Source organism: Marmota flaviventris, chromosome 17 (genome assembly GCF_047511675.1).
Source record: "Marmota flaviventris isolate mMarFla1 chromosome 17, mMarFla1.hap1, whole genome shotgun sequence".
NCBI classification, from domain to species: Eukaryota; Metazoa; Chordata; class Mammalia; order Rodentia; family Sciuridae; genus Marmota; species Marmota flaviventris.
Window position 1 is genome coordinate 48,271,161 of NC_092514.1, and position 17,500 is coordinate 48,288,660.

Here is a 17,500-nt window from a genome sequence, read left to right on the forward strand (position 1 = left end):
CCCAGATACCGCGAGAAGTAACAGGCCTCGCGAGATCGGACCTCTCGTCCCTGACAGGCGGGCCTACTTTCAGGGGGTTATGGGAGCGATCTGGCCTCCGGGATGGAGGCTTGTTGCTTTTTGTGGCTGGCGATGGAGCCACCCTGGGTCCCCGACTGGGGCTGCGGGGAGGGTAGAGCCGTTCCTTAGCCTGGGGTGGAGTGGAACTGGAGGGGCTGAAAGAGGGCTGAGGCGGCTGTGGACATGGGAACGCCGGAGACCGGCCCGGGACCCAGCCGCGCAGTGGCGGCGGCGACCGAAGAGCACAAACCCTTTCACACGAGCGCAGGAGGAGGACTGGAGGCGGCGGAACAAGACGGTGCTCACCTACGTGACCGCGGCCGCCGTGGGCATGCTGGGGGCCTCTTACGCCGCTGTGCCCCTTTATCGGCTCTATTGCCAGGTAGGGGGCGGCGCGATCGCGAGGGTCAAGACAAAGACTGGTGGAGTTTAGGAAGGTCAGGGGTACAATCACAGATGATGATAACACTGCACACGGAAGGGCAAACCGCATTTGGTGCGGGGCAGAACCTCGGAAGCCGCCCCTCTAGAAGAGGCTCATAGTTGGAAGGTTGTCTAAGGTTAGGTCTCAAAGAGGAAACTGGCTCTATCAGTGACTTGTTCAAGGTCACCGAGAAAGTTAGTGGAAAAGCTCAGTAGAACCCTAGTCCCCATAGTGGTTGTTTATTCCACGCAGCAGAGTGGATTTCTCTGATCTCTACCTCGCCACCCAGGAGGACCGAATATGAACCCCCAAACTATCACCTGATTAGTTCATTAGAAGAACCAAATCCAGATCAAGTGTAGATCCTCCTCAAAAACCATCATTGGCTGGAAGGGAGTGATTTTTGTCCCCCCAGGGAACTGTTAGCAATGTTTGAAGACCTGTTTGTTACAACCTGGGGTGATATCGGGTTGAGTGGTACTGGCATACAAGTGGGTAGAGGCTAGAGATGCTGCCAAATATCCAACAGTGCACAGGACACCCTCACTTTCCCCCCAAAATTATCCACCCCCAAATATCAGTACTGGTTAAGAAACCCTGCTCCAAACAGTTGAGAATATTGTATATGTGTCTGTCTGTCTTCACTTGGAATGGTAGGGCAGAAAGGTGAAAAATATTGTAATCCTAAAATCAGGTTGGATGTTAAACAGTGATATGTGATGAACATCTTCTGTTACTTCTGGAATCACAAAAATTTTATAACCAGAAATAAGGGATTATACAAACCACTTAACAGTGTCCTCATTTTATGAGCATGTAAAATGTAATCCAAAGAAAATAAGATTTATTCAATAAGTTGCAAAACTAGACCTGAGCTCAGTACATCTTTTCAATGCTTTTTAATTGTGTGTATATTAAACACTGAACTTAGAAATTTTGAAGAATCTGTGTTCAAAAAGTATATTAAGGAATCTTATATTGAGGGAGGACAAATTAAAGTGACTCTTAGGAAAAGAAGTTACATCTCAAAACTCAAATATTATTATTAGGCAGAAGAATATACTTATCTGTTAAGCAAGGATAATGACTTGCCCTCTGATGCTTCTTTTTTTATTATAGTGCAATTTGATAATGTCACATGGAAGTTAAATGAAGCTAGGTGACTATAAGTAGCAGAAGATAGTAATATTATATCTTGCTGGGAATCTACCCCTAACCTGAAATTTTGTTTTGTTATGTTTCCAATATAGTACAGTAAAAGGTAAATTATCTGGAAACCAAAATTCTGATAACCTCAAGCATCAGAAGAATGACAACCAGGGATGCAAGGACTTTTTTTTTTTTTTTTTTTAAGCATATGAGAAAGTAATAAAGTCAAACAAGAAAATAATCAATGCCAATGAAGTTAAACAAGAAATGTCAGATACATGCCCTGTGATAGGCTGATTCAATGGCCAAAGACATCATGTCCTCTAGTTAACTAGTGACATCTACAAAAGTTATATCATGAGAAGAAGTAAACCATACAAAAACTTTAACTGGCATGGAAAAATACTTAAAATGCTGTAGAAAAGCAGTATATGGAAATAAAACTACAGTGTAATTTTGATATGGAAAAGAACCAGAAAGAAACATGGAAAAGTGGAAATAATAAGTATTTTCATTGAAATGACCAGGTTTGGGGTAAATTTTATTCTAGTGAGTACAAGATAATAAAGGGAAGTATGTTTAATAAAAGGCTAATCTGGAAATTCTGTGCTCTATTTTCTGTGATAATAGATAATAGTTTTTTTAATTCAAAGAAACTACTTTTCCCAAAGGATTCACTTTTGATCATTCAGATAATCACGACTTTGTTGAAACATACCATATGGATCACTTTAACATAGGCTTTTGACACCTTAAAAATGGGCAAACCATTGGCAGTTATAGGAAATGGTCAGAGATAGTATTTAAACATGGCTCTAGCTGGATTATTGCTTTTAAAATTTTGCTTTGTTCAAGAAATAGACCAACATCTGTATTATTTAACATATTTAGTATCTTTTTTCCTAGACTACTGGACTTGGAGGATCAGCAGTAGCAGGTCATTCATCAGACCAAATTGAAAACATGGTGCCTGTCAAGGATCGAATCATTAAGGTTACCTTTAATGCAGATGTGCATGCAAGTCTCCAGTGGAACTTTAGACCTCAGCAAACAGAAATATATGTAAGTAACTAAAGCAGTCATTAGATTTCAGCAGTAGCAGGTCATTCATCAGACCAAACTGAAAACATGGTGCCTGTCAAGGATCGAATCATTAAGGTACCTTTAATGCAGATGTGCATGCAAGGCTCCAGTGGAACTTTAGACCTCAGCAAACAGAAATATATGTAAGTAACTAAAGCAATCATTAGATTTCTTTTTTCAATGTAAAAACCGTTTAATCTTAAGTTGTCTGACTTATCAAAACTCAATTTAAAAATACAGATTCCATGAATAATTCATGGAATATATTTCATGAAATGGAATTATTCATGGAATTTGTTAGTATTTTGAAATAACTGCTTTTTTTTTTCCTTTGTATTGGGTTTGAACCCAGAGAACCTGTACCACTAAGCTACATCCCCATTTCTTTTTAATTTTTTATTCTGATACAGAGTCTCACTGAGTTGCCTAGGCTGGCATCAGCTTCCTGAGTCACTGGGATTATAGGCATGCACCACTATGCCCAGCTGAAATGACTTTTTAATAGTGCTTTGTACTTAATGTAATAGAGCATATACTTTAAAGCTTTCTTAAATGTTAACTAATTGCAACCTTGCAAGGATTTTAACTGAAATTCTCTCAATTGAGGATTAACAAGAAAGACTTAATTTCAACCCTCATTGGAAAACGCTTCTAAATATTAGTACTTGTCCAGTTTAGTTAACCTGACTGAGTATCTTCAATGACTAAGGGTTTCATAGGTTATAATTTTGCACTGGTTCATTTATGTGGTAGAAAACAAGGTACAAGATGGTATACTGGTACAAGTAGACAAGACTATCTTTTCGAAATTTTTTATTTTAAGCTTCCCTATTTTCAATGCATTAGCATTTTTTGGTTTTATTCATTTGAATTTACTTTGATTATAATTTAATTCAAGGTAAGTTTAATGTTAGTATCATTTAAAAAAAATAATCATGACATTCATGTTTAAGTGTTACAAAGAAGTGAGGCTTGGGCTGTGATATAGTTGGCTTGTCCTTGGACGTATTTTTGAATAATTTGTAGACTGTTGTTTGAAAATCTCAGATATATCTGAGGGTAATACATAACTAATTATACCTAACAATACACTGATTCTTCATTGACATGCAAATAAAATTTGAGACTCAGGTTTGTGGGTAAGATTCACAATTTATTTTGCTGAACCTCAGGTGTGGTGGTCTGAAGAACAGCAAAAATAAGGATTGTAATTTAGTAGGGAAAAAAAGGAGGTATGTGAGATTTAAAGCACTGATAACGTGTGTTCTTTAAAACAGGTAGTACCAGGAGAGACTGCACTGGCATTTTATAAAGCTAAGAATCCTACTGACAAACCAATAATTGGAATTTCTACATACAATGTTGTACCATTTGAAGCTGGACAGTATTTCAATAAAATACAGGTAAACAGTGCAAACAAGGAATATAGTAAAGGTACATGAAACTGTTTAGTGTGAAACTTACTGTAATGTTTTAGTAGATACTTATAATTTCTGAAAACTGTTTCTTATAGACTTCAAGCTACTTTTATCTTCTCTGTTTAAACTGCTATATAAAGACTGATCGTCAAACCAAATTAATATTTTGCTTTTAAGATTAGAATTTCAGTCCTTAAAACAAAACTCAATCTGAGCTTGAAACATGCTATTAGTCTATCATAGAACTTAAAAGTCAAGAAGTGACTATTCCTTTGTTACAGGTAATAGAAATGTTATTAAACAAATACCTTTCTATAATTTCTAGTGCTTCTGTTTTGAAGAACAAAGGCTTAACCCCCAAGAGGAAGTAGATATGCCAGTATTTTTTTACATTGATCCTGAATTTGCTGAAGATCCAAGAATGGTGAATGTTGATCTTATCACTCTTTCTTATACCTTTTTTGAAGCAAAGGAAGGGCACAAGTTGCCAGTTCCAGGCTATAATTGAAGTAGCAACCAAGTCCTACTTCGGATTTATGATTTTTGAGAAATCATGTATCCTGCCTTCTCAGAAGAGAAATATTCTGTAATGAGATGAAGTGAAGCCTTCTGTTTTGAGCATTTTTTTCTTGTTAACTAATTTATGCCACTTAAAAATAAAAGAACAGTTTCAGCTTTTTACCATAAGAAACCCACATGTTTATATAGACTGTATGACTGTTCACTACCATATTTAAGAATGTGATAATATGAAGAGAAACTGCTTTGTTTCTTACATGTGCAGGCATGAACTTGATCATTGTTCAGCTTAATTCTATAGTTGCTTTTCAAATTATTGGCCCTTCATACACACACACACACACACACACACACACACACATGCCCACACGCGCACAGTTATCTGTATCAGGCTATAGAACAGAACTTTGGAGCATGTTTATTTATCTCCAAAACAGCTATTTTCCTTCAGTGTGAATGGCCATTATTTAAAAAAATTCAAAGGTGAAAGAGAAGTCACTAAGCCCTAAGACGGCTCAAAGATTATATTCTTATTTCAAATTTGACTTTAGTTTCCCTTTAAGGTCTAGGGCTATTTTACATTTGAATATTGAATTACTTTGAAATTGTGACACTAGGAAATTGAAATAAAACGTAATATAATGTAATAATAATGTAATATATCTAATTAGACTGCTTGCATTTACTTTCTTAGTTCCAAGCCCCTGAATGTTAAAAGGGAAGGATGGGATTATGAAGATTACTGACATAGAAGTTCTGGGATCAAAACTGTATAAAAAAATAATAATAATAAATTATTTTAAGTTATTTGTCATTGTAATTTATGTAAATGAATACACAATTTATTCTGAATGTTTTCCAGTAGTCTTTGTTCCAAATAGAAATATTAATTATAATAAAAAGGGTAGGGGGCAATAGAAGATAATTTAGCATTATAAAGAATCAAAGAATTATTTTTAAAGAAGTGCAAATTATCTTACATTCAATTTTAGTTAAGTGAAGGCACAAAATGTTCTTCCTGAATAATACATTTAGTTTCTCACATCTATTTAGAATTATTTTGTAGTAATAATAATAAAGTAACAATCTTTATCTACTTTTATCACAGCCGTGTGATTATTTGTTTTCTATATATAGGAAGATGTAGGCAACAGAAGGTACTGCAATTAAACTGGTTGGCCTAAGGACTAAGTAATTGTTCTTCCAAAGTTTTAAGTGAATATTTGCTACAACCACATTCTACTGAAATCTTGATTGGTTGTCATTAATCATGAATATTACTCTGAAATTATTATTCTTCTGTTTATACTTCATTATAGCAGAGAAGAAATGGTCCACTGTGGCTTTCACATGTTGGTAGGTCTTGTCTTCCAGGTCTCAAAGCTGGATAGGATCTACCCTTTAAGAGAGCTAGCCCCTCTGCTGCTAATGAGCTGATTGATCATCCACTTTAACCTAAAACAGAAGAAAATTGGTCATTCTCCATCCTGCCCTCCTTGATAACTCTTGATAACTCTTGTTTACTTCTTGATAACTCTTTGTCTTTTCTCTACTGGGAGATAGAAGAGCCAGTCAAATAGAGGAATGGTGGTAACCTACTACTTCTGTAGGGGATGGTGTGGCGGGAATATATAATAGGCACCTGATAATCAGACATTTATCAGGAAGTAAGTGGGATGACTAATGCAACAAATAGGGAAAAACCAGACCTATTTGGAGGACTAACAATGAATAGGTTTTCTTGGTACCAGTTAACAGGTTTTAACTGCACATTAAAGCCAAACACCTGATTTTAGTGATAGGGAATTTCTATTGATCAAATAATTTTTTTAGCATTAACATTTCAATCCCATAAACCCAACTCCTGCATTCCCAAGTCTCATTGCTTTTTGCTGACAAGATCACAAAGATTGTATTTCCTTAGTGAAAAACAGTTCTTTACAGTTTGAATGATCCAGAGGAATTCCTGTTATTTCATTAACCATAAGCGTAAAACTCAGCCATTACAAAATATAACTACTGAATGCAAAAGGTGATGTTACACTGAAATTAGATGGAATATGGAATGTAATTGAAGTTTTTACCTCAACAGTCACTATGACTTCGAGCTCCTTTGTGGGGATGAACATCTATTTCTTCATAAATAGCTCTGAAACAAAAAAAGTTATCACAGTTAAAGTGTTATATATCAATTCAAAGTATTATGTTGCTTTTTAAACTTCAGCACCATAATTAAATATCTGGGGCTGTTTGGGAAGGTCAGGCATCAATGAATAAAAACAAAGATATCTGTCCTGAAGCTTGAAGTCTAACTTTCTTAAATTCAAGGGTACATGCCTTTTCAAGACCAAATCATTTTTACTTGTGATTTAAAGGAAAAAACATGGCTCAAATTTGGGCTCATTCTTCTTCTTCTTCTTTTTTTTTTTAGAAAATCATTCAGCTTCTAATTTAAACCCTTAAAGAAAAAAATGTTGTAACCATGTGTGGAGGCATATGCCTGCAATCCCAACAACTTGGAAGCAGAATCAGGCGGACTGCAATGTCAAGGCCAGCCTGAGAAACTCTGTTAAGGACCCTGTCTCGAAAAATAAAAAGCTGAGATATGCTCAGTGGTAGATCACCCCTGGGTTGTGGGTAAAAAAAAAAAAAATAGAAATATTAATGTCTAGCTCATTTAATTTCTATGTTTATAATCCAGATTCCTAAGCATCCTTTAGTTTGTAATTATCATCTCTGAACCTTTAATATAATAGTTTTTCTATCCCTCACTTCTTTATGTTTTACATGTCTTTCACTAGAAATATCAATACCCTAAAACATGACACTCATAGAGAGAGTAAAACATGGCTGCAGAAAGTCTAAAAATGAAGCACTATGAAATCAGTCACTTCATGAGGCCTCAGCATGGTCCTGCGATTTACTGTGTTTCTGTAAAGTTTTGTCTTTCGTTTTCTAAGAAATTATTTCAGCCTTCACTCTTGTTATATCTCTGATCTTCAGATCTCTCAGGAAGAAACTGTAAAGTATATTTTTTAGTTGTAGGTGGACACAATACCTTTATTTTATTTTTATGTGGTGCTGAGGATCAAACCCAGTGCCTCATGCATGATAGGTGAGCACTTTACCACTGAGCCACAACCCCAGCCCAGAATCTGTACTTTTTAATAAATTATATGTCTTAATATCAAAAAACTTTCTCATCTTACCATCACTAAATCCTAAGTCTGTTGTCATCTGCACCATTCTCTACTTCCATGATCCTATCTGGCTTCTTAAATACTTCATACAGTTGTCTTCCCTTCCTGAATCTTCAACCTCACCCTCTATACTAGTATAGATACTTGGTATTCACAAATGCTCTGGTGTCTCCCATTTTACGGGACATCGCACAGTCTATCATCTTATGTCCACTTGCAGTAACCACCTCAGTAATCCTCTAATTGCCAAACCACTTCCTACCATCTCTTCCTAGGTTCTTGCACTTCCTGTCTCTACTTCATCTTGCTTTTTTAATGCACTGAAATCTGGCTTCTGTCCCCATCAACTCACCAAAATGGTTTTAATTAAAATCAATGATTTCCATTGAAATCACCAATGATTTACTTAAATCCATTATCTAGTTTTCAGTTCTCAACCTACTTATCCTCTCAATGTACATCATAATTTTGCACTCACTAATCTTTCCTACAAAATTATTTTCCACTCTGGTACTATGCTCTAAAAAATCTACCATCCTACAAATGTATACACTTGACCAGGAGGAAATCATAAAATAATGGTTGGTGCTTTTAAGAATTTCAAGTGAAAAAGCAAGTTTTACACTGATAATGTTATGATTGGAATCTAAAATAGCCCCCAAAAGCTCATGTATTCAAGACTTAGTCCTCAATGGAGGAGTGTTCAGAGGTGTAGCTTTTGAGAGGCGACAGGGCAGTGACCTCATCAGTGGATTAGTCCATTGATGGATTCATACCCTATAGGGTTTGGGGGGCAGAGGCTTTCTTATAAAAGCATGCTCTCTGCTTCCTGGCTGCTGGGAGGGTAAGCAAATATCGTCTGCCATGCAATTCTGCCATGATGGACTCTCTCAGTATAGACCCCAAAGCCATCAGGCCAAGTGATCACAGACTAAAACTATGAGCCAAAATGTACCTTTTCTCCCTTTAAGTTGTTTGTATCAGGTATTTTGTCACAGCAACAGAAAGCTAACACAAATATCTTATCAAAACATTTTAAGTACATTGTTGTCATGTGTAGTGACTACTAAAAAGTTCTTACATATATACTAGTTTTCTTTTGGATTAGTTCTCAAAGAACAATTAAAATATCCCATTGTTATTGTATCATGTCATCAGTGAAGAGTGCCCTCTCAAGTGAGAGGGAATCTGCCTTTCTGCCAAGATATCTAGGAAGAATGCACATGTTGGTTCTGGTTGTGTATTGATGTTCAGCCCAGCATTTTTATTTTTATGTCAAAATGCTGAGAGAGATAAAGATCTCTACAAGCAACAGCCACCATAAAACCTCATAAATCTATTTTAATAAGGCCATCAATTTCAGTCAAGACCTAAACAAAGTTAAACGTGTAACCAAGCTGTTAGCTCTGCTATGAAACGAAACCAAGACAAACTAAATTAATCATTTTGTAAATGACTTACTCTGTAGTGACAGCAGGAGCTAAGGGATCAAACTCCATTACCTCATAGTAATTGGGTGGCTGGAGATCATTCTTTGTCATTGCTGTAGGTGAAAAAAGAGACCCTAAACACACATGCTTGTCGAGTAGTACTCATATGTTCTTTTATAATTAATATATTGAACAGTTTTAACTTAGACTTAAAATATAAGATTCTAATAAATACAATCCAAAGTAAAACAGACCATTGTTTTAATAATTGCCCAGTTAAAAAAAAAAACCCATAAAAGATTTCCAAACCTTAACTAAAGGTCTATTTGCCTTTGTGTTCTACATAAAAATTCAATTTAACACAAGCCTTTTTATAATTTCCTAATGTCAGGCATAATGGTAACAGCCCTGAATTTACTTTAAATAGCTTAAAAATGCAATGAGCTACTCTGATGTCTCCCCTTTATCTATGTTCAATTATCTTTACATCTCTGACATATCATACATTCTCTTTAAGTTTCCTTATATGATGGCAATTACAAGGTCTCAAGTACCTGGATGATTGTTGGGCAAGGAGGGTGGCGTCTGGTTTGACGGTGTTACTGTGGCAGTCTGTAGGCTAACTGGCTGTAGTAATACTGGATTTGAGTGTTCTAGAAACTGAAGAAAGCATAACATGTTCAAACATACACTCCACATTAGGCTTTTTTTGGTTTGGTTTGTTTTAACTCATTAAGCCTTAAGTTTCCTAGGGACAGTGTTCCAAGAACCATGTATACTCAGCTGGATAAATACTAGTAATATTTAACTATTACTTCAGTTTCTAAGGAATTACCACTTACAAGATTTATTACTTTTCTGTCTGTTTTCATGCTCATTGCACTCCATTTCCACAAAAAATATGAAATGTTTAAAAATTATTGCCTTCATAAAACAAGCTGTATTGACTGACTCAGTCTAGATTCTCTGTTGTTTTGCCCTGAATATAAATCTCAGCTTTGAATGGGAAAGAAAAATAAAGTCTCACAGCTACAGAAAGGCACACAGTGATGCTATCAAACCAGGAGTGATAGGATAAAGATTGAACTCTGAATTAGAAACGTATCTTCGTAATTTTCTCATTCATTCCACAAATGTGTCCTGGATACTTATTAGCTACCATGCACTATTAATAAAAAAAGAAAAAAAGGCCAAGTCCCCAACCTCAGGCAGCAGATAATAACCAAATGTAAATCCATGTCAGATGGCATATGCTACAGTAAAAAACAGGGTAATGGGAAGAGGAGGCTATGGTGGGATTCAGGCCATGGTCAGCGGATTTCCGACCCTGGGGACATTCAAGCAAAACCCTGACTGGAATGATTATCAAAAAGGATATGAGCTCACGGACTCTGAAGGAGGCCAATATGGTTGGAGAAGAGTGGGCCAAGGTGGGGAGGCAAGAGGTAAGCTGGAGGGTCATATCAGCATCACAGACTTATTGGGCAAAATGGAGGGAGGAAGAAAAATCCTAAGTGAGCTTTGAACAGATAGTGATATGACTTGACTTTTTTTAAAAAAAGGACTGCTCTGTTTTTTGTTTTAGGTCTAGATTGTGAGGTGTGAGGTGGGGTGAGGGTGGGAGGAAGTGCAGGGAGGCAAATGTCAATCCTTAAGTAGCCACTGCAGCATCCTTCTGAAGGAGGCTTCGACTGAGGAACAGAAGTAGAGGTAGCGAGAAATGGCTGGATAATGGACATATTTTTGAAGATAAAAGGTAAAAAGTTAGAGGTCAAGCACTATTTCCTCAAGGTTTTCTCCCTTTACAACTAGGAGTGGAGTAGCCATTTACTGAGATGGCAAGTGTGTAAAAAGAGCAGGGACTGAGAAGAAATAAAGAGGTGTTGTTAAGTGGAAAGTAGATACATGAGTTCTACATTTAGGGAAAAGTCTGGGCTGGAGATATGAACTTGTAGGTTGTCAAAACTTGAGTGGTTATTTCAAGTAAAAGACCTTGGAGGAATTAATGTCAACAGAAAAATCATTAGCCTAAGCCTGATGTTTCCAATATGAAAAGGCCAAGAGAGGAAGAAATGCCAGCAAAAGAGAAGAAATGGAAGTGATGCAACAGAAGAATTAAAAGTGAGTGTTGTCTGAAAGCCACGTTGCAAAATGAAGGAAGTGATCAACATCATCACATGCTACTAATAAATCAGGCAAGATAAAGACTGAGAATTACAGTTTTTTTTGTTGTTGTTGTTTTCTTCAGTGCTGGGATTCAAACCCAGGTCTTTGCATGCTAGGCAAGCATGTCCCCTGAGCTACATCTCTGCCAGGAATTACATCTTTAACCATTTCTCTAACAGGAGCGTGATAACTTGCCTATCTTAGAAAAATTTTAAAGGAAATTAAAAATCCTAACAACAGCTACATCAACACAGTGTAAAGAAATGCTGAACAGAATAGGGAAGTTAATGACCAAGAGTTCTTTTTGGCCACAATACTCTGCTGACTAGTGTGGTGCCACAAAAGGGTCTTGTTACTTACATTATCATATGTGTGACTTGAGGCGTGGTTTTGGCGTGTCCTTTGGGCAAACCTAGGATAGTGTGATAACACAGCATGATTACCCTACAGTGAGAACACAAATGCAAAAAGTAAGATGATTTTCCTGGTCTAAACACAAAACTATCATGTACCTACTGATAACACGTAAGTGGTATTTTACTATAACAATTGCCTTCAGGTTTCAGTGCCTTCCAAATTATGATGCCTAAATATCAAGGACAGCAAAGACACAAAGCATTGTCCCTTTGCAGTATGGTCCCAAAACCTGAGTGTGAAGCACACATCACTAAGAACGGAGCCTTCGGTCTTTCTGTCAGAGTAGCTACCATCCCATCTCCTTGTGAAGGATTAGAAGTGGGTGGAGTAGAGGTTAAGAAGGTAGGTGAGGATTCCAATTCTGGTTAAGGGGGAACAAACACATTTTCCTCCCATTGTCCCCCTGAATGCAAACATGAATTCAAACATTGCTGAACTGTGGTGAATTTATCATTTTTTGTGTTCAGTCACCTGAATGCAATGCAGCCCCAAATGTGAGCATCAGTGAGGACAGAGCTTCACGAGAAAACCCATTTTATCAAGAGCAGGCAAAAGAAATTACACTCATAGAGAACAGAAATTTAACCCCTTTCTTATTTTTTATCTCTGTTCACATCCAAAGCCACAGGTAACCCCAAGGTGGCTGCAGTAACAGCAGAGGCAACACAGAGATAAAACTCTGAATGAAAAACATTTTCCCCTTTTATAAGTAGAGCTGTGACCCCAAGGGGACACGGAAAAACCCATTTTCTTTCTTCCATTTGGCCTTGCCATGTAGTCTCAGACATACACATAGCTGAAGAAATGCATGGTATAATAATGACAGCAGCTTTGTGACTGGAAAGTTGAGAGGGGAGCCCCAGGAAACCAGGAAGCACCAGAGAAATCAGAGGGATAGAAGAATTCAGGAAAACAATCTCAAAGTTGCTTATGAAACGCGACCTACTTCATCACACCCATGGATCTGGTATCAATCAGGATGTCGAGAAAGTTGAGAACTGAGCACACAACCTGCTATCTAGACCTTAGATTGGTACATAGGCAAGACAGATCTGAGTAGCACGACAAAGATTTAGAAAACTTGGTTGACACTGGGACCACAGCCAATGGGCAGGCTAAAATTGTGCTTTAAATCTAACCAAGTTGTTTGCCTTTTAAAATTAAAATATCAAAATTCTGGACAAGATTTAATTAAGACCACACATCTCATAATAAATTGTTAGTAATACCCAAGAACATGAAGCTCAGTGGCACATACCTATAACCTTAGCTACTCAGAAAGCTGATGGAGGATGATTACAACAAGTTCAAGGCCAGACTCAGAAACTTAGATCTGTTTCAAAATAAAATAAGGAGTTAAGGATATAGCTCAGGAGAGTGCTTGCCTTGCATGTGTGAGGTCCCGAGTTCAATGCCCAGCACCGCAAAAAAAAAAAAAAAAAAGCCAAGATATAACCCCAAATTACTAGGTAATGGAAAATTTCAACTTGCATTAAGAAGAAAATCAACAGGCATGGATATCAAGAGGACCTAGATATTGGAATCATCTCCAAGAGATTTTAAACCAGTTATTATGTAAATACTCTAAGATGCAATTGGGAACACACTTGAGAAAAACAGAAAAGTCTCAGCCAAAAAAAGAAAAAAAGATATATGAGAGAGAGAGACAGAGAGCGCGCATAAGCGCGCGCCAAAAGAAGATTTTAAAGTTGAAAAATTCAATAAATGAAATTTTAAAAAGTTTTCTAATGAGCTCAATAGCAAAATAGAGATGAGGGAGGAGCTGGGTATAGTGGCGAAAATCTGTAATCCCAGCAGCTAGGGAGTCTGAAGCAGGAGAATTGCAAGTTCAAAGCCAGCCTCAGCAACCTATCAAGTCTCAAAAAAACAAAAGGGGGAGAGAGGACTAGGGATGTGACTCAGTGATTAAGCGCTCCCTAGGTTCAATTCTGTCCCTAGTACAAAAAAGAGATAAAAGAGGTAAGAGTAAACTTGAACAGAGATCACAGAAATTATCTAATCTGAATATAAAGGGAAAAAAAGTGAAAAGAGTAATTAAACTGAACCCCAAACACCTATGAGATAATGATACAGCTGCAACAATTATGTCCTCAGAGTCCTAACAGGAAAGCAGAAACTGTGTAGTGTTGAAAGGGAAAAAAACTATCTGAAGATTCTGTACAGGCTGAAAATTTCACAAGTTTGTTGAAAGACAAAACCCACAGATTCAAGAAGTTCTGTGTAGTATATTAAATGAAGTCCCCCAAAAGACATGTTTAAATCACAATCCCCAGAATCTGAGAATGTTATCTCATTAGAAAAAAGGGTCCCTACAAACATAATTAAATTAAGGATCTTAAGATGTGGATTATCATAGCTGGCTGGATTCTAAATCCAGTGACAAATGATCTTAAAAGAGAAAAGCAGAGGGAGATTTGAGACATACAGAGAAGGCCAGGTTAGGGTGGAAACAGAAACGAGTGACATGGTAATAAACCAGTCAAGCCAAGGAATGCCAAGCCACCAGAATTTGGAAGAGGCAGAGAACAGATTCTACCCTAAGAGTCCATAAGGGACTGAATTTCAGACTTCCTGTTTCCAAAACTATGAGAGAATGAATACTTGTGGTTTTAAACCACCCATTTGTGGTACTTTGTTATGGCAGCCATAGGAAACTATTAATACATTCTCCCAATCCCCCCAAACAAAAAGAAATCAAGTATAGACATCACAAACACTCAAAATTTAAAAAGAAAAAATATTTAAAGTATGCAGAGAACAGAACACATTATGTATAGAGAAATGACTATTCAAATCAATGTAGGTTTCTTACTAGAAACCATGTAGGCCAAAAGAGAGAGTGACAACCTTTTACAACTGCTGAAAGAAAAAAAAAACTGTGAACCCAGAATCCACAATCAGTAAGACTACCCTTCAGGAACAAAGATGAAATAAAAACATTCTCCATTAAAGTAAAACTTTGCTGGGGATATACCTTCTATAAAAAGAATTGCCAAGAGAACTTCAGAGAGAGGGTATGTTACACCAGAGAAAAGATGAGCAATAGAAATGGTAACTATTGAATAATAATAGACTATTTTCTTGAGTTCTTCAAAATATATTTGAAGGTTGTAAGCAAAAGATATAACATGGTCCTTTGATATTTTCCCCCAATGTTTAGAGTTATTATACATATGATTACATAAAGGAGGACTTAAATAGTGATAAGTTTTCTACACTAGTTAAGTAGACTGACAAACTATAAATATATTGTGATCACCTAAGTACCCCCATTCTCTCTCTCACACATACACACCAAAGATATAACCAAAAATCACAATAGATAAATTAAAATGGAATACAACAAACATTCTCATAATCCAAAAGAAGAAATAGGGAAAAAAGAGTCAGAAAACAAATTAAACAATGAATTCAACAGAGAATTACATTAAATGTAAATGGTCTAAATACATCAATTAAAAACAGAAATAGTGAGAATACATAAAAATGCATGACCCAACTATGTGCTACCTAACCATAAACTACAAATATTTTGATATAGGTTAAGTAAAAAAATGGGAAAAGATACCATACAAATACTAATCCAAAGAAAACAGGAATATTAGTACTAAAATAAATATGGCAAGGAAAATTATGGGGAACAGAGAGGGGAATTACATAATGATGCAGGGCCAATCTGCTATGAAGACATTCTATTCCTAAGTGAATATGTACTTAATGACAGAGTTTCAAATGACATGAAGCAAATGCCAAATTTACAGTCTCTTCAAGAAAGATACATATGATTCTATTTAGATGTCATTTTTAAAGATAAAATGTAGTGATAGAGAACAGACTGGTGGTTGCTAGGAGTTTAGGGTTAGGGCCAGGAAGATGTGATTATAAAAGAATAAAATAGCACAAGAGTGGTTTTTTTTTTGTGGGGACAGGAGGGGGCGGTGTTGGACCACTCTGTATCCTGACTATGGTGGTTATGTGAGTCTAATCATATCTAATCTAATCTAATTCACCAAACTAAAAAAAAAAAAAAAAAAAAAAGTAAATTTCTTAAAGCAAAATTAAAATGCAAGAGAAAATATAGAGCAGGTACTGTTTAAATTTGAATCTGTTTCAGCACTAACTGGGCAACCAATACAAAGTTAAAACTTTCTTTTGGCCTTGGTTTCCTCATTGGTAAGGTAAGAATGATGGTGGTACTTCTCACAGCTTATTGGGAGCATTAATAAGTCATAAGAAAGCATTTCTTACAGTTCTCAGCCTGTTACCTGATAGTAAGTGGGCTATAAATATGACTTAATGACTATCAAATTGTCATTGTGTTTCAAGGATCCTTTTGGTTAAAAATAACTGCATCACATAATTATTCTGTGATGCTGAACCAGTTAACCTACAGAGTGGTTGACAAATGACAAGACCATAAGACATTTTAATGGCTCATTCTTCTTGTTGTATTTGGTCTGAGGCATATGGTTTAGTCCAGATCAACTTTAATGTCCTAATCAACTTTAATGTTTCGATTTCTGACACTGGTCTAATTATAAGTTTGGTCTAATTATAATTTGATTCATCTAGAAGATTTTTGGAAAGTTTGAAAAATATAGGTACAAAGGATTGTCTAGAAAACAAAAAGTAACAGTTGCCACAGATTATCTTTCATTCTAGTGAATTTCAAAAACTCTTAAAAATTATTATATCTGGATCCTGGGATAGAGACCCATAATAGGGTCTCTCAATATATGACTAAAAAACCACTGCTTTGTAATTCATTCTCCTAGGATGCTTGTTAAAACTAAAAATTCTCACTATTGAATCAGAATTTCTGGTGGCTACCAATTTCACTTTTTAACAGTCACCAGGTGATTTTTTTATACATACTAAAGTATAAGATCTACTGGGTCACAGACTAAAATAGCTATTTGCTAGCATTTGGTTTTTAATGAGTTTTATGGAGATACATGCTGAAATACAACTTTGTCTGTATTACTCATTCTACTATTACCCACCAAGATCAAAAAGATAACAGGAAAACAATCAGCTATTCTAGACCACATTATTAAACAATTTCACTAGAAATCTGCCTAGAACATTTCAACATTTACTTGCACTGCATGCAGTTAGGACCTCATGTTGCCAACCTGAGGCACTGACCAATAAAGTGGTGCATGAGATGGCCACAGATACACATGATTTCTCAATACATGAACCTTTCCTTTCACCTCTTCTTCTTTATATAATCATATATATAATAGCTCTATACACTTCTGTTCTTTGCTCTTTTTTATTCCAAGTTTGTTTATTTTTTCATTCTTGTCCTCATGGCCCTCCCATTTTTAAATACAGAAAAATAATTCAGTGACTGAGGATACAAATAATGTTTAACAAGACAATGGGCAACTTAAAAAAAAAAAAAAACAACCTGAATTCATTGATAGAAAAACTGTCAAAATATATTGGTAAGTTAATGAAAAAAGCAAAGTTCAGAAAAGTATAATAATAAGCTACATTTAATTTTAAAAAGGAAAAAATACATATTTATATTTACCTAAAGACACTTTGGAAGGATAAATAAAAACCTAACAAAGTGATTACCCAGATGGGAACAGAGTGTGGTAC

The 17,500-nt window shown here is 36.1% G+C and overlaps 2 protein-coding genes across 4 annotated transcripts in view; one reads left to right on the top strand and one right to left on the bottom strand.

The window, feature by feature from the left end:
• The first annotated feature begins 16 nt into the window (after window positions 1–16).
• Window positions 17–5,460, top strand: Cox11 (cytochrome c oxidase copper chaperone COX11). Its single transcript, XM_027924783.3, has 4 exons — window positions 17–442; window positions 2,540–2,695; window positions 3,994–4,119; window positions 4,460–5,460. Exons 1-4 carry the CDS (start codon window positions 80–82, stop codon window positions 4,640–4,642), a joined length of 828 nt encoding a protein of 275 aa, XP_027780584.1. The 5' UTR covers window positions 17–79; the 3' UTR covers window positions 4,643–5,460.
• Window positions 5,335–17,500, bottom strand: part of Tom1l1 (target of myb1 like 1 membrane trafficking protein) — a 42,619-nt gene continuing 30,453 nt past the window's right edge. For all 3 annotated transcript variants that reach the window (XM_027924782.3, XM_071603793.1, XM_071603792.1), the window contains 5 exons: window positions 11,810–11,861; window positions 9,838–9,943; window positions 9,315–9,396; window positions 6,738–6,802; window positions 5,335–6,108 (listed from right to left, as the gene is read on the bottom strand). In XM_027924782.3, the coding sequence (XP_027780583.2) occupies window positions 6,739–6,802; window positions 9,315–9,396; window positions 9,838–9,943; window positions 11,810–11,861 (304 nt within the window). In that variant the 3' untranslated portion in view covers window positions 5,335–6,108; window position 6,738. The remainder of the gene's footprint in view (window positions 6,109–6,737; window positions 6,803–9,314; window positions 9,397–9,837; window positions 9,944–11,809; window positions 11,862–17,500) is intronic.